Source organism: Uranotaenia lowii, chromosome 3, assembly GCF_029784155.1.
Source record: "Uranotaenia lowii strain MFRU-FL chromosome 3, ASM2978415v1, whole genome shotgun sequence".
NCBI lineage: Eukaryota > Metazoa > Arthropoda > Insecta > Diptera > Culicidae > Uranotaenia > Uranotaenia lowii.
Genome location: NC_073693.1, coordinates 185,229,926 through 185,252,434, shown reverse-complemented (window position 1 = coordinate 185,252,434; position 22,509 = coordinate 185,229,926). Strand labels below are relative to the sequence as shown.

Sequence of the window (22,509 nt, the reverse complement as noted above, 5' to 3'; positions counted from 1 at the left end):
CGTTCGTAGCATTCGATCGATTTCACGCTTCACTCTTTGTCTTAATCGATTCTTTATCTTCTCCATGGCTACTCGAATATCTTCTTTATTCATTCGACGTCTCCGGTTTAACTCGGCGTTACGGGCTCGACGTATTGCTTTCTGTTCCGGTGTTTCATTCTGGCGCTTGATTCTCTGTTGTAAGGTATGTCGTGCCCTACTTAATGCCTTAGTTGTAAGTTTTTTTTCTGCATCCTCTTGTTTCATGGATTCTACACCCGAGTTTAATGATTTTTTTTCTCGTTCTCGGTCCCGGTTATCTTTGCTGAAACTGGAACTACCGGTATTGTCACTACTCACGGAACTCGTAATGGAAGAATGTACCGAAAATGAATCCGATTTATTGGTCTTCGTAGGATTATCGATCATAGAATTCAGCATCGGGCTGGCATTGAAAAACGTTCCTTTGTCATAATCAAAATAAGATGGATAATGTTGATGGTAAAAGTTGAACTCTTCGATGCTAAATGGTGCTGGAGGAAATTCCATTGATCCGGGATGTTCTTGCAAGTTGACTTGAAGATTTGAGTATGGTGAAGAATATCTACTTCCGCCTTCCATTATTCTGGATAGTCTTAACAATATCTTACTGCAGATATTCACATTGGATTTTAAATGTTTTTAACCGAACAAGTATTTTGGAGTTAAATTAAATCAAGAACATATTTCCTGTTATAATATTTTCAATGAATAGATCAACAACAATTAATCAAAATTGTAAATAGATGGCAAAACCCGATAGGAAATTTGACAGTTGAAAAATTTCGCCGTTCACATATTTAGTTGGGTGCCGATTTAGTCTAGCTACGAATCACCCTACTAAATCAATGACCCTATTTAGTATGCCGATTAATCGGGCTACGCTTGAATATGAAATAGGTGCCATACTAAATCGGCTGATGAGTAGGCTCACACAATTACGCATGATTTGGTAGCACAATAAATTGATCGACGTAATCGGAGGGGATCGGTCAATTTATTAGGTTTTCGTAGGACTCTATTTAGTTGGCAAACTTTAAGCCTATTTAGTATGGAATGGTCATAACTGAATTAGTTTTTGACATGTGTTGTGTGATGGAGTTCATCGAAGGGAAAGCTTGGCCCACGGTTCGTCAGTGCTCATCAGCAGTTTGTTCGAGTGGCGAGCGGGTTTCTACCGGTTCCGTCATCACGACGTCAACCTGATCAAGTTCCCGGACGTTTGCCGGGCATGCCTGAAGCCGTAATCGAAGGTGTTCATGATTCCGATGGTGGCATCGCTGACGACGCCCACACCGTGGGCCAGTTTCTGGATGAGGTGCCGGAGGTGAGTTGATGGAATAAAAAATTTATTTTGGAAAATAGTTTGATTGTTTTCCTCTTATTTCAATAGAAAAACATTCAGCTCTCGAAATCCTTTTGTACCGGTCGGGTGGAGAAGCTGGAACGTATTTCCATCTTCAGGTGCGAGCTGCTGTTGAGTCAGAAGTTTACGGAAGCCTTGGTAGATCGTTGGAGTTTTGCAGTGCTTGGATGGCTAGCTTCTCCACAGGACAGGTCGTTTCCCGACCGGTAGAATGCTAGGCTCAAAGATTCCGGCATTCTCATTGCCGAATGAGCCAGTTTGCAGGTTCGTGCCTCCACCATCAGGCTACCTGCCAAAAATTTACTTCGCCAACCACCTACATTTTTACTACAGAAAAATAAAAATACCTCTACTGGACTTGCTCCGAGATACGAAAATGAATTATTTACATAAATCGCCCTATTTAGTCGGATGGTACTTTTGCGGTCAATCAATCCGGCTATTTAGTCGGATTGCGTAGGGTGGTAGGGAGAAAAATCAATTTTAACGGTCAATCAATCCGGCTATTTAGTACGATTTGGTAGGGTGGTAGAAAAACAATCGATTTTTGTGGTCAATCAATTCTGCTATTTAGTCGGATTGCGTAGGGTGGTAGGGAGAAAAATCAATTTTAACGGTCAATCAATCCGGCTATTTAGTACGATTTAGTAGGGTGGTAGAAAAACAGTCGATTTTTGTGGTCAATCAATTCTGCTATTTAGTCGGATTGAGTTGGGTGGTACAAAGAAAAATCTATTTTTGCTGTCAATCAATCCGGCTATTTAGTACGATTGGGTAGGGTGGTAGGAAAAACAATCGATTTTTGAGGCCAATCAATTCTGCTATTTAGTCGGATTGAGTCGGATGGTTAATACTAAATAGCTCGTTTGATACCCCTATTAAATAGCTGAACGTCGAAAATCTCATTTACTTTATCGCCCTACTAATCAGGCGACTAAGTCGGTTCCTACACAATCATGCTACTCATCACCCTATTTGATAGGCCTACGAAATCGGCTTACTAATCGGCTGATGCCCAGCAAAAACTCCCATAAGCGACGTTGCAACAATAGGCCGATTAGTATGATCGAAAATCGGCCGACGCACCCTTCGCGAGCCGACTAAGTATAGTGAATAGTAGGGTGTATTTCCTATCGGGAAGTCACAATTTGCATTTGATGGGTACACTGACAAAACATCTCACACATTAGTGTGTGAAATTTCACACATTTTGGAAATAAGTAGACCAACACATTAAATGTGTGAAGGTACTGCTGCACATTAATGTAAGGAGAAGAAATGTGTGCGTTTCACACATTATGCAGAAAGCGTTGAAAACGGGAAAATGTGTGAAATAATAAAGCGCTTGGAAAGGAAAATGTGTAAAATGAAAGAGTGACGCTATTTTTAAGCACGACTGGAACCCACTAAAATGCTCATGGTTTTTAAAAGTATTTTTATTCATTAAATTGAAGATTTTCATCATTTTTCGGTTTTTGAGGAAACTTATCTTCAATTTTTGCCAAACAATATCTCCATTGGCACCGCCAGCAATTAGCGGGCTGAATCCGAAATCTAGAAAATAAAAATTATAATAAACTTACATCCGATTCGTTACGACGATTCAGCCGTATATAAATTCTTCGACGTAGTTTGTACATGGCTGACACCAAATTGATTAAGAAAACAACAAGTGTGATTTCACCCACTTTCATCTTATCCAGACCAGAGGACTGAGCCAGCTGTCAAATCGCATACAAACGCAACGTACCAAATTTTTGGTACCAGAACGTCAGTGTGGTTCCCGAAACTAAACACTTCACCCCATAACAGACTCGAAATAGGGTAACATTTTGCTTGCCAAACGCATCTGTTGTTGTCATAGTGCAAATTTATAATCAATTTTAACAAGGATTATACTAAAAACTCTGCATTTTGTGCCGAACCATAATTTATTAATGTTACCAAAGATCCCTTTGATTGACATTCCCGAGCCGCAGATATCATTTTAAGGATTATTAAAAAATTGCCTCTCGTTGAAATTGCTGCAATAAAGACGGTCATGTTGCCCATATAGGTGTTTCACTCGTTTCAATTTTCTTCTTCCTGCGGGTTTCTTGACTGAAAACTTGGTACGGAAATGTTTGCTTTCTTCAGCCCCTTGATCCAGACTGATCCGGATAATGTGTAAATTTCGAATCTGCATGGTGTGTAAAAAGCACAAACCGGTTTGACAGCTCCATATATTTGGCGATAATGTGTGAAATATTTTTGCAAAATGTGTGAAATGATTTATTATTGATTAATCAGTGTAGGGGTTTTTGAGAAAGCTTCCTTAACTATGTTCAGTACGAGCTTCAGTGAATTGAGGTCCAGACGCTCCAATCCATCCCGGAGAAAGCATTTTAATTTTGAGAAAACTGACTGGAAATACCACACAAATCACCAAACTTCAAACGCGCCAAACAAACGACATGTATCGCGGTCGAATGTCATGCAACAAAAATTTCTGTCAGCAACAATATTACAGAAAAATGGAATGCTATGACTGTTTCCTTGGTGACAGGATTGTAGTAGAGATGACATTGCAGTATGGGCTAACATGTTAAGGTCGGACGACAGTGAGCGATCACCATATGCACACATATGCCACAAAATTCTACAAACAGTTCTCCGCCACCGCCATTCCAGTGCGTGTACAAATATCTCATCCCGTGATTAATCTTCATTTATCGTGTAAAATTTAGCTTGTTTTGTTTTTGTCATATTTTAATAACAATTCAAAAGTTTATTTTCAATTTTCCAATAAAAATTGAATTCCGTTTAAAGAAGCTAGCAGAAATTAATATGGATTTCATCGACATCCAAGCCGTTGAGTCAAAGTTGACGGATATCACTGTTACACCAATCCCAATGGGGACTAAAATTGCACCGAGTAGCCAGGGACTAATCGTGTCCACCACTTGTCATCCAAGCCAACAACAACAGCCGCAGAATTTATCTACAACCAGTTCTAATGCTAGTTCATCGGCACTCGTGACCCCTGTGACCAATTTGAACCAGTTCCCCAACAACGGATCCAATCTAACTAAGTACGCCCAACTTTTGATGGTTATTGAGGAGATGGGTCGCGATATACGGCCAACATATTCTGGTAGCCGCAGTTCAGCTGAGCGACTGAAGCGTGGGATAGTGCACGCTAGAATTTTGGTTCGAGAATGTCTTCTGGAAACGGAACGTTCAGCTAGGCAGTGACGTAACTTGGATAATTTTCGATTGATAGAAATGGTCAAAACCACCGAATGATTGTCACAAAGCGAAGAAAATCTTTGTTTGTCGAGGCCGGTAATAATAGTACAAATCGATTACAAGCTGTGTTCATAAGTAATCGTTTGAAAGTACCTTTCAATTTTGGAAAAAGGTTACAGCACACGTTTAATAAAAAAAAAACGAAATCTAAACGATGCACGGAAGCTAACGTATACCAACTTCTATATTGTTGAGCATTTTGCCAAGCAGATACCGTGAAACATTTCACCAAGGAAAAGACATTACATTTATAAGATCTTAAAATTTCTGGATGAATATCTATTTTATAATGTAATTTAATATAATAAAACTTGACTTATGCTTTTGAGCTGTATGCTCTATTGATTTATTGATTTTATCACTGACAGTCCCCTTACAACTTAAATATTAAAATGCACTGATCTGTAATCTTCAAAAGAAAGAACCCATTCCAAGCAACCACACTCACAATTTCCATAAATCGTTATTTTTAAAAATCCCACTTTTTTCAAAATTTGATGTTTGAAATTTAATTCAAATCATATTTTGTATTAAGGACGCAATCTAAATTGTTAAATTTATTTTAAAAAAAAGTGACACGTTGTAACGTCACGACTATGTAGTGACTCTTTGTAGGATAGGGTAGGGCACGGTGTACAATATAATAAGGTGATATTTTCCCGATAGTGTTGTCATTACTATCCATCTAGTGATCCTCGGTGTATGCAGCATTATCTTACGCGCGCAAAACTTTTTGCCTGGCACGCTATAGGCAGATAGTAATGACGTCACTTGTTTACATTCAAACGAGTTGTTTACTCGTGTTAGTAGCCTACCTTATATATTTATACCGTGGGGTAGGGTATCTTTCAATTAATTAATTTTAAGTTGTTGATAATTTAAAGGAGAATTGTCATTCATCTCACTATTGTTAACCTTATTTCCTACAGACTTAACCCCATACGCCCTTGAGTTAGATCTTGAGTGTCAATTTGAAAATCCTGGCTTAAAATCGCTATATTACTTTTGTATCCCAACCGATTTGTATAAAAATTATAGTTTTAGATAGAAACCTTGTATCTTAGACTTTGAATAATTTCAGTTACTTAAATATTATAAATCTGCTATCAAATGTTAAAACCTATCAACTAAGTAGGGTGAGTGAGCCTAATTTCGCTATATTTTGTCAGAGGTTTTTAGATTTGATATTATTACGCCGAATCTTTAATGCTTAGATATACAATTTTTTGGTAACTAAGGGCCTTATTACATAAAACGAGTCGAGTAACTAGACTCGACTCCAGTCACCGTCGAGTCGAGCGAAATGTCGTATTACGATAGTCGAGTGAAACTGATCGAATTAAATTGGACGAAAACAAACTTGGCTCGGTTAGCTGAGTCACGAACGTTCAAGCAGTCGACTCAGTCGAAATACTCGACTGAAGTTCGACTCGACTCGACTACTGTAATACTAAAATGGCTCACTCGAGTAGAATGACTCGTGACTCGTGTTTTGTAATAGGGTGCTAAGTTCCAAATTTTTTTATGAACTCTGTTTTGGTTTGAAATAATCATTTCAAGCCTTAATTTTCGAAAAATATCATGTTTTATAAAGTGTGTCGATGTTCCTAATTTGGCACTAATTGTTCCTAATGTTAACATATGGGTGTTCCTAATGTTAACATATGAGGAAAAATGTATCAGCGTACCCAATATTACACTATTTGTTCCTGATTTTGCATATGGGTCTGTTTTTTTAATACTTTAATAAGAAAAATCTCAAAACTCAAAATTTTTCAACGTTTTTGGAATATGAATAGAGCAATAAGAACTATTTAAATCCTACACAATATTCATTTACGCTAGTTTTCAAGAAAGTAGTGGATGTTGAGCTTATTCAAGTTCAAACTTTTACTTTTCCAATGGATGCATTTATTATATTTCAAAAAGTAGAAAATTCATTGTAAAGGATTCAAACAAGTACAGTCAAACAGAGCATCATGCAACAGCATGGTTCGATGCAACATTTGTGTACCACAACATTTATTTAACTTTTATTTTAATATAATGTAATAAAATTATCATTTAATGATAACAAAACGATGACGCCATAGTTTCTCACATCGTGAGATATTTTAAAAATCGAAATTTTACATTTTTTGATGCCGTTAAAAACTTTACACAATGTGACGGATTGGCTTAATGATATTACCTACAAACTTTATATTGATTTTATTATCCTATATCAACACTGTTGGTGTATGAATATTTTTCAAACAATCATTTAATTTTTTTAAATAAATATTTTTAAAATTTTGTTATCAGTCTGGGCTAAAATGCATCGACATGCAAATCAATGTTTCACAGTTTAAATCTTGTTCCCATATGCTAGAATATGATGATTTTTTTTTGTATTTTTTATCCCTAAATGTATACAGCACCCTTGAAGAGCACGTGGGTACTGCCCACAAAATTTAGAGATCGGCAGTTCCATGTTCCAAGTTTCCAATCGCTAGTCCCTTTTCGTCGCGTTGGTCTTAGCCGATTTCCATCCGAAATTTGTTGTTCGTTGTTCGTTGCTTATGTTTTTTTTGTAGTCACAGGCTCGCAAGGCCCGCAGCTAACCCCACTATCTCGCAGGAGGACCGTCGTGATGTTGCTGTTTTGGGTCCCGAACACCACCAGGACGTTGTTGCACTCCGCACGCCGCCCCTGACATGGAGAACAGACGCGTACAGCACCCTTATGCCGGCGGAGGCCGGCTGTACGCCATCCCTCTACAAATCTCACGCGAGTGTTTGGGCGTAAAGTAAGGTGGCACGGAAATCACCTTGGTTAGTGATGAGACCTCTAGAAAAATAAGCTCCTAATCTACTAAAATGCACTAATTCCCTGTTGTAGCTTCCGATCAGTTCTAAGGGCATCTTTATTCGTGGTCTATTCTTGGGTCTAATTTATACAAGAATTGAACCAAAGAAATTAGATCCGATCCAATGAAAAAACTTGCAACTGCACTCGTATTCCATTAACTGTCAAACGGTTTAGAACTGCGTCAAATTGGATTCAAATCTCATCAGTTTTGGATCAATCCTTATACCAGCTCTAAAAAAAGTTGAGTTGAAACTAGTATAATGGATCACCAGTGCGGTTGCTCGTGTCGGAATTTGGGTCTAAACCGGCTGTTTGGACCACGGATATAGGTGGCCTATAGAGGCCATATTTAATCTCCACTGAAATAAAATTAACGGCTTCGGTTTAAAAATAATTTCGATAAGCCGAAATGTTTCGTTTTAAAACAATAAAGTTAAAAAAATAACACCGTCTTAGCAGGTTTAAGCTTTACAGACTGAATAAACCAAGGGGCTGAAAGAGAAGAAAATTTCCGAACTGACATTTCAGTACCGCACTGACGTTTTGGTTCCAAAATTCCATTGAAATCATAGGGGAACTGACGTTCTGGTTCCAAAAAGTCTGTACGGTCGGTTTGTATGTGATTTGACAGTTGCTTCAGTCCTTTGGAATAAACGACGAGAACAACTTAAGATTAACATTCAACACCCGAACAACAGTGCCGAATACGGTTTCAGAAGGATTTATTTCTAATTGACTAAAAGTATGATAATTGTTTACAATTGTCATACTTGCGGATTAACATTCGTAACCCTTTCCGAATTTACTATCACCAATGAATAGTTTATTTTTGAATGAGGAAATGTATACTAGGTATAACTAAAGTGATGAAAAGAAGAACCGATTTCTCAACGGCATTACTCCCGCCAGTACTTCGAGACTCATCGTATGTGCCGACTTCATACAACCCATGGCAATACGCAAACAACGTTCTAAGTTCTAGTTTGTACAGGTGGGCTTTCGCGGCGGACCCTAAGCAAAAGCTTCCGTATTCTATTACCGACAGTATCATGGTTTGGTATAACCTGATGAGGTCCTGTCGATGAGCACTCCACTAGGTTCCAGTGATCGTTCGAAGGAAATTTATTCTCTTTTGGCATTTTTACGTCAAGTACTTAGAATATGTTCTCTCCAGAGGCATTTAGAGTTGAACCAGACATCCAAATATGTATTTAAAACTAAGTGATTCAGTTAGAGTTCTACCCATTATGAAGAGCTCTACCTGAGGAGGGGAAAGCTTCCTTGAAAATAAATCTAACTCGGGTTACCATACCTAGATTTGTTGCTAAGTATGAAAAACTATTAAGAGTTTCTTGTAACGGAGGTTTAATTCGAGTGTCTGTTTTACCTGTGATGTGAACCACACAGTCATTCGCAAGCTGTCGTAGCGTGCAATTTTCAGCCATTGAGCGTGGGTCTGCTAAAAAATAAAGCTTGTTCTTTACTCTTACAGAGATTTCCATGAGAATGATAGCTAATCTGAGTGAAATTGGAGTGAAAGCTATTGCTATTGGAGTGAAAGCTATTGGTTATAGAGGAAGTTTGGTTAAAATTATTAAAGTTTGTACCTTTAAAATACAAAAATGAGAACTGTTCCAAAAACCTTCTTCTAACTTAATAATTGCATCGACAATGTATATATACTTAATTGAAACTATATGCTCCCTACCCCGACCAATTATAAAACTCAACGTTTTAAAATTTATTTAAAACAGTTTATTTATTTTCAGTTAAATCCGTAGAAAATATGTAGAGATTCGATCAAAAACCAACCTCAACCTCGGGGAACTGAAGAATAGAAGAAAATAATAGTAGAACGTTGTCCACAAATGCCACTCTTCTCATCATCCTGACGTGGTCAATTATGTTAGTTATTTGTTAGAAGCTATGACCAAATCAACATTCATTTGTCAAGGGCTAGAACAATGGAAACAGTTTTTGTGAAAACTGGCTGAGTAACTGCAAGTATAGAACCGTTTATTCTCGCTCAAGTACTGGAGGCACTAGCCATGAACAGCAGCGTTTGAATGATGCGTTTCATATAGGTAGATACAATATAGGTAACAATATTGTCAATGGATGGAGGTTTTTATACTTCAGTTTTTATCAAGCATATAAACAGCAGTGAGAGCGAATTCTGTTTTCACTCGTTATTTTAGTTCCTTCAAACACTTGTAACAGAAGTTTAAACCATTCGTTCGTTCAGATGTGAAATAAGTTTATTTCAACTCCATAAATTGATTAAAAAAATAAAGGAAATATTCCGGTAATTGCTCGGCGATAAAAAAAATCGACAAAATTATCTTAAGTTGACTAAAAAAGTATAAAATACATCAATTACTTTACATGCTGCAATTATATAATGTGATTTTGAATATTAATGTATTTTTTAAAACATGTAACGTTCGTTTGAAAGTGAAATATACACCTGCTAAAAATTGTGATTTATGTGAAGGTTATGACAGTGGAGGTTTGAGGTCAATTATCCTAAAATTTGTCGTTCTTTGTTTCTTACAACCTTAAAAAAATTATAAATGATTAACCTGATCATTCATGTACTGGTTTTGAATTTAAAGCGAATGTCAGATTTCGTATTTTTAAAATAGGACAAAACCCCTTATGTTACGTAAAATATGAATGGAAAGCGTTTTAATTTGCGCGGAAAGGCATTGAAAAAAATCAATGGAAAATTTTCAACATAGTTTTAATGAACAAATTACAATTGATGTTGAAAACACATATAATTATTTGTATTTTTCAAAACTATATCCTCGAAATAATTATTATTGATTATGTAGTCAACTCTGAATTTCATTATAAAATCCAAAATTGACACTTAAATTTAAATCAAAATCTGGAGTTTCAATGGGATCGCTGAATCTGTTTCTGAAACAGGAATCTGAATATTGTTTGCGGTTTCTTATTTTGAATTTTTTTCTGGCACTTCAGTCTTGAATATGAAGTCGAAATTTTTAATCCGAAACCTGAAAATCAAATCTGAACCGTTAATCTGATCACCGAATAAGAAAGCTGAGTCTGAATATAAAATCTGTATTTTAACACTTGAAAGTCGAATTCAATGTTCTAAATCTAAATCTTTACTCCAAAGTTTCGTAATCTTAATTCCGAATCTGAAATCTGAACCGGTAATCTTCAAAGGTTATAAAATATAATTGTAAATCCTGGTTCTGAATTTCCTTTTCATGTTTTACAATTATAACCTGAAATTCATAGCGAAAATCTTAATTCGAGTTGTTTCTCGGGAAACAGACTCTGAAAACTAAATGTGAAAACCGAATCTGAAGCTTTTCTGAAATGAATATGCGTGAAATACGACACAATCAAACTTTTTGCTTTCAATACAGATTTCATGGAATAAGCATTTAAGGTTAAGAATATGGGAAATACCCAAAATGTTCATGCACAATGGCAAGGTATAGAGTATTTTGTTCCGTAATAAAAGGCTAAATGATGAAGATTTCCATTAGTTGGAATTAGTGCTTCAAATTAAAATATACGTTTGTGCACACATGAAAGATGCAGATAAGTTTCGATGTTTTTAGTAAGCTTATACCCAGACGCTATTTTGGAAATAGAAATGGCTCTATTCAGTGAAAAACGTGTTACTATTACATATCATTACCTGCACGCGATGGTTATCGGTCTAGAAATTGAAATGATCGGACGCTTTATTAAAAGCCATCTTTCCCCATCAGTTGACGTCGTGAATCGTTTCAATATGCAACTTCACTCTGGATTGTCAACTTTAGAGCCATTTCTAATCATCGTCACCTTTTCATCGTATGCCGGAGTATTCGCACAGATAAGTTTTCCAGGCGATACGGGAACGGGGTCAGGTGGTAAGTTTAAAACAGGAAGTACATTCCGGACGTTTTTGTTTTCTCATCCGTTGATTTGAATCCGCTTAGACCTCACTAGACAACAATCCCTTCAACCGCTTCCACCCCAGCAGCAAACGACCAACGTAAGTTCGGGTGTCATTACTGGAATTCTCACCGGTGCTGTACCGTTGCAAACGGGTAATTGGCTTTTAACTAAAAACAAAAAAAAACTGATCTCGATTATTAGCTTTTGTTTGAAAATATTTCAGCACGGTCTGGCCAACCACCTGATTCACTTGTACTTTTTTACTTTTCTTCTCAAGGTGTTACAGCCATACCACCCACCACCACGACCGCAACGAATCAAACTTGCATTTGTGTGCCCACAGGACGATGCACTTCCACCCCAACCACTAACGACGGATCAGGATTGTTGGATGTTCGCATTATAACAGTAAGTAAACTAACTAGTCATTTACATGGCACGTGAATGAAAAAAATTCTTTTATGTCACCAGCCCCTAAGAAAAAAATCGGCCATGGAGCATGCCATGATTTATGGTGTATCTAATCAACCACATTGTGGCCGTTTTTCGGAAAACCAACTAAGGCGGTTTTTGGCCAAAATCTTGGAGTGTCAATCCGACTCTCAGGACTAGAACCGCTATATCTCTCTGTTTTTCAACCGATTTGTACAAAATTTATAGTTTTGGAAACCTCTTAATGTTACTCAAATACGTTTCTCGTAAAATATCCAGTTACAACACTTCAGTTTTCTGTTATTTAAGGTTAAGAAAAAAAATCCGAAAAATATACTTCGGAAAAATAACTGCAAACCAGCTACGGAATGCTAAAAAAACTTTAATTTAGTTTTCAATAAAGCTTTACATTGTACGTATGGACATATTTTCTTGAATTTTTTTAAGATCATGACTGCAAAAATGCAAAAAAGAATTGTGAAAATGTACTTTTCAATCAATGAATCGTCAATTTTTTTTAAGTAGGATTCATTAAATTCATAGTTCATTTATTATGGCATCATTTGGCATTCTTTTTTGTTGTATATGTTCGAACCTAAATTGAGCTGAAACAAAATAAACGAATTCACAACGATGCCAAATTTTGATCTCATTCAACACCAAAAAATGCTATCACAATTGATTTTAAAATGATGGCAGAACGAGGTGTCGAGTGAAGTTTACACTTGGGATGATAATAGTATGGCATATGAAAATTAAGACACAAATTTTGGCATTGTAATTGTTCAACCTTCATGCGGGCAAAATAATACAAAATTTTATGTTCAAGGCATGATAGCAAAAAGCAAAAGCAATTTCTGTGGGTTTGTTTGTCCTCTATAGACTTAGCCGTCTTAAGAGCTAGAGTGCTGAAATTTGGCATGGATGCTCATAAAGAGCAGGAATGATGAAAAATGTTTTCAGATTTCCGGATGACCTCTTCTGAAGAAGGTCGTCCATACAAGACAAATATTGTTTCGCGGTATTGACGTTATTTTTCGTCGGATTGTGATGAAAATTTGTAGATGAGTGTTTGGAGGGACGAGCAATTGATTTCAGGTTCAAATTTAATTTAGGGTCAGGGATCGGCCAAAGGGGTCGTCCATACAGGACCATTACTGTTTATGCCATATTAACGTCATGATGCATACAAAAAAAAAATGTGAGCTTTACATCTATGTATATAAAAATGAATTTCTGTCTGTCTGTTCCCTATAGACTCGAAAACTACTGAACCGATTTACATGAAACTTGGAAGGTGGGGGTATTGGAGGCCGGGGAAGGTTCCTATTATGGTTTGAGACCCCTCTCTCTAACAGGAAGTGGGGGAGGGGGTCTTTCATATAAAAGTAATAAGTCTTCATAACTCGAGAACTGATTAAGCAAATCAAACCAAACTTGGCATGGAAAGGTACTTGGGTACGAAGAATATTTCTAAGAATATTTGGTACCCCTCCGTCCTTCCAGTGAGGAGTTATGAAGGAGGGAGGGGGCCTACCTAACATTTTTACATAACTGGAGAACTAATTAAGCTAATTGAACCAAATTTGGCATGGGAGGGTAGGGAAATAAAGGAAATGGTTCTATGATTATTTGAGACCCCTCTCTATTTCCAATGAATATACAGGAAGAAAGGAGGAGACTTTCATACCTTTTTAATTGTATAACTTGAAAACTATTCGATCAAATGAAACCAAATTTGGCTTGGAATTTTATTTGGGTACGATAAATAGTTCTTTGAATATTTGCTAACCTTTCCTCCTTCCAGTGAGGAGATAGAAAGTGGGGAGGGGGCTCCTTCACCATGTTCAGAATAATTGGATAGCTAATCAAGCAAATGGAACTAAATTTGATGAGGGAAGGTATTTGAATACGAGAAATGTGTCTATGATATTTTGAGAACCCTTCGTTCTTCAAGTTGTAGCATCTTAAGGGAGGAGGGTGGTTCCATACAATTTTTACATCACTCGGGAACTTACCCAGAAAATAAAACGAAATTTGGTTTGTACACGCAGCGAAAAGATTTTTTATTTCAAAGTAAAGTGCCGCAAAAACAAAGGATTTTTTCCTTTGATTTTGGGATAAATAAAAATTCCTTTGATTCAAAGGCATTTTCCTTTGTTTTTCTTTTGAAAAAACTTTGAATCAAAATATTAATGCTTTGAAACAAAACACAGTTCCATTTGATGCAACATTGTTCTCGTTTGCTACAATGTGATTTAGATTTAGATTTAAAAGGATTGGTTCATTGAACCATTTTCCTTTTATTCCAATTGGAAGAAATATTTCCTGTTGTCCCGAAGTTCCTATTAGGAATTTTGAATAATAAAAAGAAAGAATTTACATTTTAAATTCATTTTTATTCACAAAATTAACACTAACACTGGTTCACTATAACTGAATCATCCGGTCCTAATTTTGGCCTGAGGGCATTCTTCTTGGGCAGCTCAATAGACTTCTGGAAGCAGCTCCGATTGCTAGCTTTAGTGGTCATCCGACTGATGGTGATTACCGCTGAAGATCGGGCCGAAGATAATCAGACCGCTGGATTTTGGGCGGAATCTGCCGTGGTCCTGTAACAATGCAAGAGTTTATATAAAATCTTAAACATTCACTTTTTGATGAATGGATTAACACACACTTACCATTCTTCATTCTGAATCCTCCTGAAGCTATCTTTGATTCACTAGTTTTGATCTTCAACACAACCGGACAAACTTTATTCGAAATTCTGTTCTTGCTCAATCCAAAATATCTTCTAAGTTTAAAATTTCAATTTAAAGAAATTTTTCATTTCTTTTGAAAACAATTTTCTTTGGTTGAAAGAAAATTTACTTTGTTTTAAACGAAATGTGCAATTGAACAAATTTCTTTTGAATCAAAGAATGTGTTTAAAATCAAAATCCAAAATTATTCAGTTCAAAAAATTAATTCTTTTTTTCAAAAATTATTCATTTGAATCAAAACGACAATTCATTGATTCAAAGAAAACAAGAGTTTGATTAAAAAAACTGAATGTTTTGAATCAAAGTCAGTTTTGTTTTGTATCAAAATCCAAGTTTTCTCTGCGTGTAAGGATATTTAAGCACATCGAATGTTTCTGTGAATATTTGGTACTACTGCCTACTTCCAGTTGCGTGATAGGGAGGAGAGAGAGGGCTCCTTTACAATTTTTCACATAACTTGAGCAAATGGAATCAACTTTGGCATGGGAAGCATTTGGATATGTAATTATTTGCTAAACCAAGCACTTATCTAACAAATGGAACCAAATATGACATAGGAACAATCATACAATTAAGCAATTAGATCAGAATTGGGCATGGGAATGTATTTGATTACTCGGAATGTTTGATCTTGATCCCTTTTTTCCAGGTAGGGGATGATAGGCAGCAAGATACAAATTTTTTTGGCACAACTCGACAACTAATAAAGCAAACGAAACCAAATTTAGCGTGGGAGGGTGTTCGAGTACAATAAATGTTTTTTCGGTAGTTTAGAACCCCTCTCTCCATTCAGTGGAACGATATAATCGGAAGAGGGTCACTCATACATTTTTTTAAAAATATTTTGATAACTAATCGAGAAAATGGAACCAAATTTGCATGAATGCATATTTGTGTGATGTTGCTTCGATGGTTTGAGACCCCCTTCTCCTGCCAGAGGGGAGATACAAAGTGGGGAGAGGGTCACCCAGTTTTTGAATAGCTCGAGAGCTTATCGCGAATGACGCCATATATGATATGAATTTTTTTTTTGCGGGATTTTCATCCTCTGGGATGATTCATCCCTAACCCAATATGATATGGAATCGTATTTGTATCCAAGAAGTGTTTTTCTGATGTTATAAGACCCCATTCTTTCCATTAGGGTTAAAGGAATTATGGAGGAGGGCACTCTCACAATTTGTATAGTAATTCGAGAACGAATAGGTAAAATGAGTGCCCCGTGATATTATTGTTTTACAGAAAATTTGTCAAGGATAGTTTGAGACCCTCTATTTAGAAAAAACATTTTAATGATATTGAAATTGAATTTAGAATTTTGTACAATTAAATGAAAAGTTAAATAACTTGGGACCACAAATTTTAATAATTTTTGGAAGGTGTAGCAAAGCACACAGGGTCAGCTAGTTTCATATAAAATTTGAATTCATGTGAAATTCGGTGAAATGTGTTGTAAAACTTGCTTTATTAAAACGGAGCCCTGAAAAAATCATGCGTTTCCTCATTTCAGTAAATATACTGCAATTCCGAGCGTGAGCTTTTTTTTCTCATTATTCTTGGATTTGAGCATAAACTATTCTATGGAAATAAAATCAGGTTCATAGATTTTTATACAAGCGAATCGTTGGGAATTGTTTAATATTCAAACAAACAAATGACAAGTTTCATTACCCCTTCCACACATTCCATCATTTTGTAAAAAAATTTGTAAATATTTAAATGTACAACGAACAAACAACAAGTAATTTTTATTCAAAAAATATACTGGATGAACTTCGTGATATCTTTTGATTTTTTCAGATACCACGTGGACAGAAAAATGAGATTTTTTACCCCCTCCTACCCCTTCGTGGACAAGTGTGGACTTTTGGCAAACCCCTACCCCCCTCCCAGGATGTCCACGTGGACAGATTTGAAATTTGTTTTATTTTTCTAAATCTAATTTGACAGTTAGAAAACACTACTTATTGTCTTTTTGTTGTTGAAATGGCTGATTTTGACAAAAAACGAATTAGAATTTCCTGATTTCATAAATAATTTTGAAAATTTTAAATTTCTAAATTACCTTATTTATCACTTGCCTTCAAGTGGCTACTAGTTGTTTAAACCTAAACTGAAAAGTTTTGCAATTTGAAGATTTTGATTCAAACATCTTAATATTTATTCACCTTTAGAAAATATTTTGGAAGTAAGTATGTCCACGTGGACATGACCCAAACCCCTACCCCCCTCTCCGTAGACAAGCGTGGACATTTACATACACATCCCCCCTCCCCCTCCCTCAGTTGTCCACGTGGTATGTGAACGGCCCCTAAAGGGGTCAGCAAAAGGAGGTGTCCATATTAACAGTTCAGTGTTTTTGCTATATTGACGTTATTAAACATGGGATTGAGATGGAAATTTGTACTTTGGGGTTTTAGGGGATGGGAAATTGATGTCAGGATCCAATTTTGGATCAGGGATCGGCCAATGGGGTCGTACATATTAACATTTCACTGTTTTAGCGATATTGTCGTAATTATGTATCAGACGGAAATGAAATTTAGTACGTGGGAGTTTCAAGGGGCGGGCAATTGATTTCAAACATTTAATTTTAGATCAGGGTTGTAAAAGGGTCGTCCATATTGAAAGTTCATTGTTTTCGCAATATTGTCATAATGAGGCATCAGATTGAGATGAAACTATGTACATAGGAATTTTGAGAGGTATCAAATTTTGTGTAAAGAGTCGGCATAGAATCAATTTGAAAATTTATGCACAGGGAGGTATTTCGTTCGTGTCGGTCTGTTATCAAAATTCTTTTCCTCGACTTCCGCGATCCGAGAATTTTTTTTGTAATTAGAAACGGAAATACTGAAGATGAGATTTGCGAACAATAAACGTTACTATCAAGACAAAATATCGGAACCATCAAGCTGGGGTAACTGCAGTCCAGCAGCAAACGTATACCGCCCAGAAACATCCGGTATTGCTGCTATCATCAGGGCCAGAGGCGAATCTATCAAGCAAGCCTCTCTAATAAAATTAATTTGAAATCTTCACAATTCAACATAAATTTAAGCTAAAATTTTCATATTATTTTCAAGACAATGATCAACTAAAGTTACGGGCTTGCTGGCAGGAGCAACAATAATAATAAATGCGTTGATTTTTTGTCTTCGGTCCTTTGAATGCGATTGGTGAATGCTTCACTATGAAATTCTTTTAGCTTCAAACGACTGTGAGATGAGTGTCTGGCGTATGAGGAACAGTCAATTGAGTTTGACGGACCAAGAAGCTTCACAGTCACAGTTTTTTGACTAATAACGATGAGTTTGCCAAGCCTGATAGCTATAGTGATCTACAGCTGTTGTTTTTTTTCCACATTTTTGGATACCTCAGAACTGAATTGCGAGAAAATATGTGATCAGTTTCGACTTTTGTTGGATAAATTCTGTTGGTGTTACAAGAATGCAACATTTTGGCGCGATTATAGAAGATTACAATAAACTGTGTGCCATTTTAAGTATTGACACCCTTGAACATTGATCAAAATGTGCTCTCAAAAGTTTAAAAACAAAGTATCATTCGGGTATCGAAAAGCAAAATTTGGCATCACTTTGCTAGCCAAGTTTAAAAATTTTTGCTCTCATTTTTGCTGTTAACCACTTTAAATCAAGCAAAATGAGAGCAAATTTGTGATAGCAACATTTTTTAAAATTTTGCCATCAATTCGGCTAGGGTAGTGTTTAAGAATCCTCGATAATACTAATATAATATGGTTGAAGGCCTTGTGATATACATAGCTCAGTTGGCAAATTAGTTGCATCCTGAGCCGTCGATCACAGTTTTACCGGAAAAGTTTTTCAATAACTGTTCGACAACTGCATCGTTGATATAAGTAGCGAATGACATAAGGATGTTAAAACGACTATAATCGAAACAAAAAAAAAAAAAAAAAAAGCTATGGTTAAAAAAACCTTCGAATACTTTATAATAGTTCTTTATAAAAATAAAACCCGTCAAAATATCTACCCGTCATTTTCGCCAACTTTTATTTCTTCTATCTTTCTATCCCTCTATAAAATTTAAAATTCTCAGATGTTGGGAGAAGCAGAATACTGATTTTATCAAATATTCCATCAAATGTGTATAAAAACTATGCGCACATGGGCAGAAATCTGTTTTCTGTACATTGAAGTAATTTTATTTTTTATTTTGAAATCTCATTCAGTTTTCGAAAAAAAAAATGATTTTATTATAAAAGTTGTCTAAATTCCGAAACTTGAACCACTGATCATACTTAAACCGTGCGGGCTAAATGTGCCTATTTATGTTTTAAGCAAAATTTCTATGTGTTGATTAGGGCTTAGATTTTAAGTTTTAGTAATAAAAATCTTTTTTTTATTTAACCTGTTATTTAAGAATATAGGCATTTTACAAACATGACGGGACATACAAAGCACTCTCTTATTGCACTTTATAATCATTATCAAACCTTCATAATCTTCATAAACCGTTTCGCCAAACAGCTGCAGACGCATATTGAACACACTGAGCGCATTTAGGTATACTTTTCCCTTCTTACTAAAAAGGACATCACTTAATAAGGCCGATGAATTAAGTAGCTAATTTAATAAGTTAATTGTATGTATGATAATGATTGTAATCCCTAGCTTTAAGTCTACCTTTTTTTTAAATTAGGTAATCAATTCCAGAAGCTTTGACCCTAAAATGTGAGACGCAATTTTCACAAACTTATTATTTCTCTAGGAAAGGAAATAGAAGCTTCGAGTGTTTTTATAATGTCAAAATTTATAAAAGGCTTTTCTTCTGTTTTAGTCGCCATCGGCTACAACCAACATAGTGACTCCAGGCATAACCCCTAACATCGTCACCCCGACCACTTGTGCCGCAGGCTTGGAAAGGTGTTGCTTACCTGGTGGATATCAGTGTGGTCTGCAGTTTCCACCAGTCGCAGCTGCTAGGCAACCAGGTCCTGGACAAGCTTCCTATGGAGAATATCCATGGCAGGCAGTTCTTCTCGGTCCCGGAGATATATATGTTGGATCCGGCGCTCTCATTGACCCATTAAATGTCATAACCGCTGCTCATCGCATCTCGGATTATACGTAAATAACATATTATTGTTAATTTTTATTGCTGGAATGTAAATGTATAAGTTTCTAGGTCAGGCGCCAGAGTTTTAAGAGTTCGGATGGGTGAGTGGGACGCATCGGCTGCTTCTGAGCCAATTCCCGCACAGGAATACACTGTCGTTAAAATATTTATACACCCTAGTTATACAGCAACGAATCTTAAAAATGATATAGCAATGCTAAGACTTTCATCAGCTGTAAATTTGGGAACCACTCCAACTATCACAACAGCCTGTCTTCCTGCTACATCATTCGTTGGCCAACGCTGCTATATTTCTGGTTGGGGTAAAAATGATTTTGTTAACGGTGCTTACCAGGCTATACAAAAAGAGGTCGACGTACCAGTTAGGTCATCTGCAGATTGTGAAACCGCTTTGCGGACAACTCGCTTGGGAACTAATTTTCAGCTTGATACGACAAGTTTCATATGTGCTGGAGGAGAAGCTGGTAAGGACGCATGTACAGGGGATGGAGGATCGCCTTTAGTTTGTGGACTTGGTGGGAGATTTTTTGTGGTAGGATTGGTCGCGTGGGGCATCGGCTGTGGAACTACAAACATTCCTGGAGTATACGTTAATGTGGCTTCTTACGTTCAATGGATAACTAGTACTGTGAATTCAAATTAAACAAAAACTATTTCCCGAGTAAAATAAATGTATTAACAAAACAAAATATAGTCTACCCGCACTATAAATTCAATAAATCCGTTATAGTTTAGAATCATGTTCGTCAAACTCTACAGAATATATGTTGTAACGTTTTTTCAAAACTTGGTGAACCTCGTCTCGGCACATTAGCTTCAAACCATTTTCTTTGTAATGGAGATACGTGCGAACAAAGTTCCTATTCGTCTCATGAACCTTGGGATGGTTCAAATAATCTTCAATATTCATCCATTCGCACTTGGAAATTTCCCGGTCACACTTTTTTATTTCGTTATTCTCAGGTACAAGGGCCATCACAACATAGAGGTCCGAGCAACCAAAACCGGCTCCATGAGCGTGCCGTATCGATACGACAGATTCAAATCGCGTTTTAATGCTTGTTTCTTCCAGAACTTCACGAATTCCTGCATCAACAAGATTCTCACCTATAAAAAAAAAATAGATTTGAATTCAGCGCCTAGAACAAGAGGACAAATGCTAGACTTACCAGGTTCAACGTAACCTCCAGGAAGCTTCCAAGAACCCTTGATTAAAGCATGTTTCTCACTGACCGCCAGAATCTGATTTTGATTGTTTATTACAAGTGCACCTACTCCAATCATCGTGTGCGCGTACGGTGGTATATTCAGGCTTTCATCTGTTGGAAGCCATCGGTACATCATAACAAAACTGTCTTTGGCATGGTGAAATTTAAATTCATTCTGTAAAAGATGGAGGAAAGGTTTTAACGGATTTGCTTGCATAACTAACTTCTAGCGGTATAGAAATAAAGTTATGAATCCACTTGAATTTTGCTTTCTCATTCATAAAATTTAAAGAAGTAGATGTATAGGTGTATGTAATAGGGTTGCAATGGAATATATTTGCGTGTTTCTATACAAAAATTATAATCAACTGCCTCCTGCCTTCGCTTTGCTTAACATCTGCATAGAACAGCGTAGCATGGAAATAAATTTTTGTATGGAAACACGCAAAACACATCAAATATATGCTTGTTGTGTTCAAATATGAGCGCGTGGAGACAAATGGCGCCAACACCAATTTGTTGTACTTAATTCAAGCTTCAATGTGTTAGTTTTAAAAATCCACTTGCACTTTTTTGCAATAAACGCTCGTGAAGTTGAGAAAAAATAAAACTGAGAGTTTCAGTAAGTTTGCTAGGAAACGTCGTAGAATGTTGAAATCTTGTGCAAAACGTGTGATTTGAATGCCTCAACAAATTTTTAAAACATTTCATTAATGTTAATGCTCACCTAACTACAGTTAAGTTTAAAAAACTAACTTTTAAATATGTTTAAAAATAAAACCTTTATTTAAATTTAAATTATTTAAAAGCTCTATCTATTAAAATAAAAAAGTTAGAATTTTCAATTATTTTTATATTGGACTTTGACTAGATGTTGATGCTTTTAAGGTAATACAGCATGTTTGAAGAAGCAAATGTTTTGAAGACACTTAAGAGATTAGATTAAATACAGAGGCGCTAGGAAAAAAGTTCCACTTTTAGCCCTTTCGGACCACTGTGCATCGGGGACTACCGTTGCTATTCGTCACGTGGCTAATCAACGGTGATCGACATACTTGATGATACATACGACAAGAAAACTTTTGGGAACCGAATCCCATAAGTGGCCGACAGATAAGATGTGTTTTTTCTTATAACTGACTACAGTGAGGGGCAAAATAAAGTGTCCAAACTATTTTTTTTTCAATTTCTTTCATTTTTCTGGTTAAAATTTAACGAAAACGCATCGTAATCATTTTTAAAATATTGTTTATTATGTTCTTTTCAATTTTTGTTAATGTTGCGCTGTTAAAAAAAAAAGTTTTTCTGGTAGAAAAAAAAACAGTTAATATTCCAAAAAAACAGGGGCAAAATAAAGTGTCCAGATCGGTACAGCTTCAAATTGATTCAAACTGAAGGCAAACAAGAACTATTTAATAATGGGTATGGCCTCCTTCGGCCTTCAACACCTCCTACAAGTGCTTCGGTATACTTTCAACAAGGTTGTGCAAGTGTTGTGGGTCGAGTTCCTCCCACGCATGCTCCATGGCATCAA

The 22,509-nt window shown here is 36.2% G+C and overlaps 3 protein-coding genes across 5 annotated transcripts in view; 2 read left to right on the top strand and 1 right to left on the bottom strand.

Moving 5' to 3' along the window:
- Positions 1-4,084: 4,084 nt before the first annotated feature.
- On the top strand, positions 4,085-4,992 carry LOC129758313 (uncharacterized). The gene has a single exon (XM_055755797.1). The coding sequence runs from the start codon at positions 4,211-4,213 to the stop codon at positions 4,616-4,618; it is 408 nt and encodes a 135-aa protein (XP_055611772.1). The 5' UTR covers positions 4,085-4,210; the 3' UTR covers positions 4,619-4,992.
- Positions 4,993-9,673: 4,681 nt separating this feature from the next.
- LOC129758310 (phenoloxidase-activating factor 2) lies at positions 9,674-20,456 on the top strand. Of its 3 annotated transcripts, none has more exons than XM_055755789.1 (6): positions 9,674-9,827; positions 11,278-11,421; positions 11,491-11,601; positions 11,727-11,857; positions 19,468-19,757; positions 19,816-20,456. In XM_055755789.1, the coding sequence occupies exons 2-6, from the start codon at positions 11,301-11,303 to the stop codon at positions 20,408-20,410; spliced, it is 1,248 nt and encodes a 415-aa protein (XP_055611764.1). In that variant the 5' UTR covers positions 9,674-9,827; positions 11,278-11,300; the 3' UTR covers positions 20,411-20,456. The 3 variants fall into 3 exon arrangements, with proteins under 3 accessions (XP_055611764.1, XP_055611766.1, XP_055611765.1); XM_055755791.1 differs by having other exon boundaries at positions 19,809-19,935; XM_055755790.1 differs by lacking the exon at positions 11,491-11,601.
- LOC129758312 (uncharacterized) overlaps positions 20,400-22,509 on the bottom strand; it is a 32,363-nt gene continuing 30,253 nt past the window's right edge. The window contains exons 4-5 of the mRNA XM_055755796.1: positions 20,937-21,150; positions 20,400-20,874 (exon numbers count right to left, since the gene is read on the bottom strand). Coding sequence (XP_055611771.1) covers positions 20,492-20,874; positions 20,937-21,150 — 597 coding nt within the window. The 3' untranslated portion in view covers positions 20,400-20,491. The remainder of the gene's footprint in view (positions 20,875-20,936; positions 21,151-22,509) is intronic.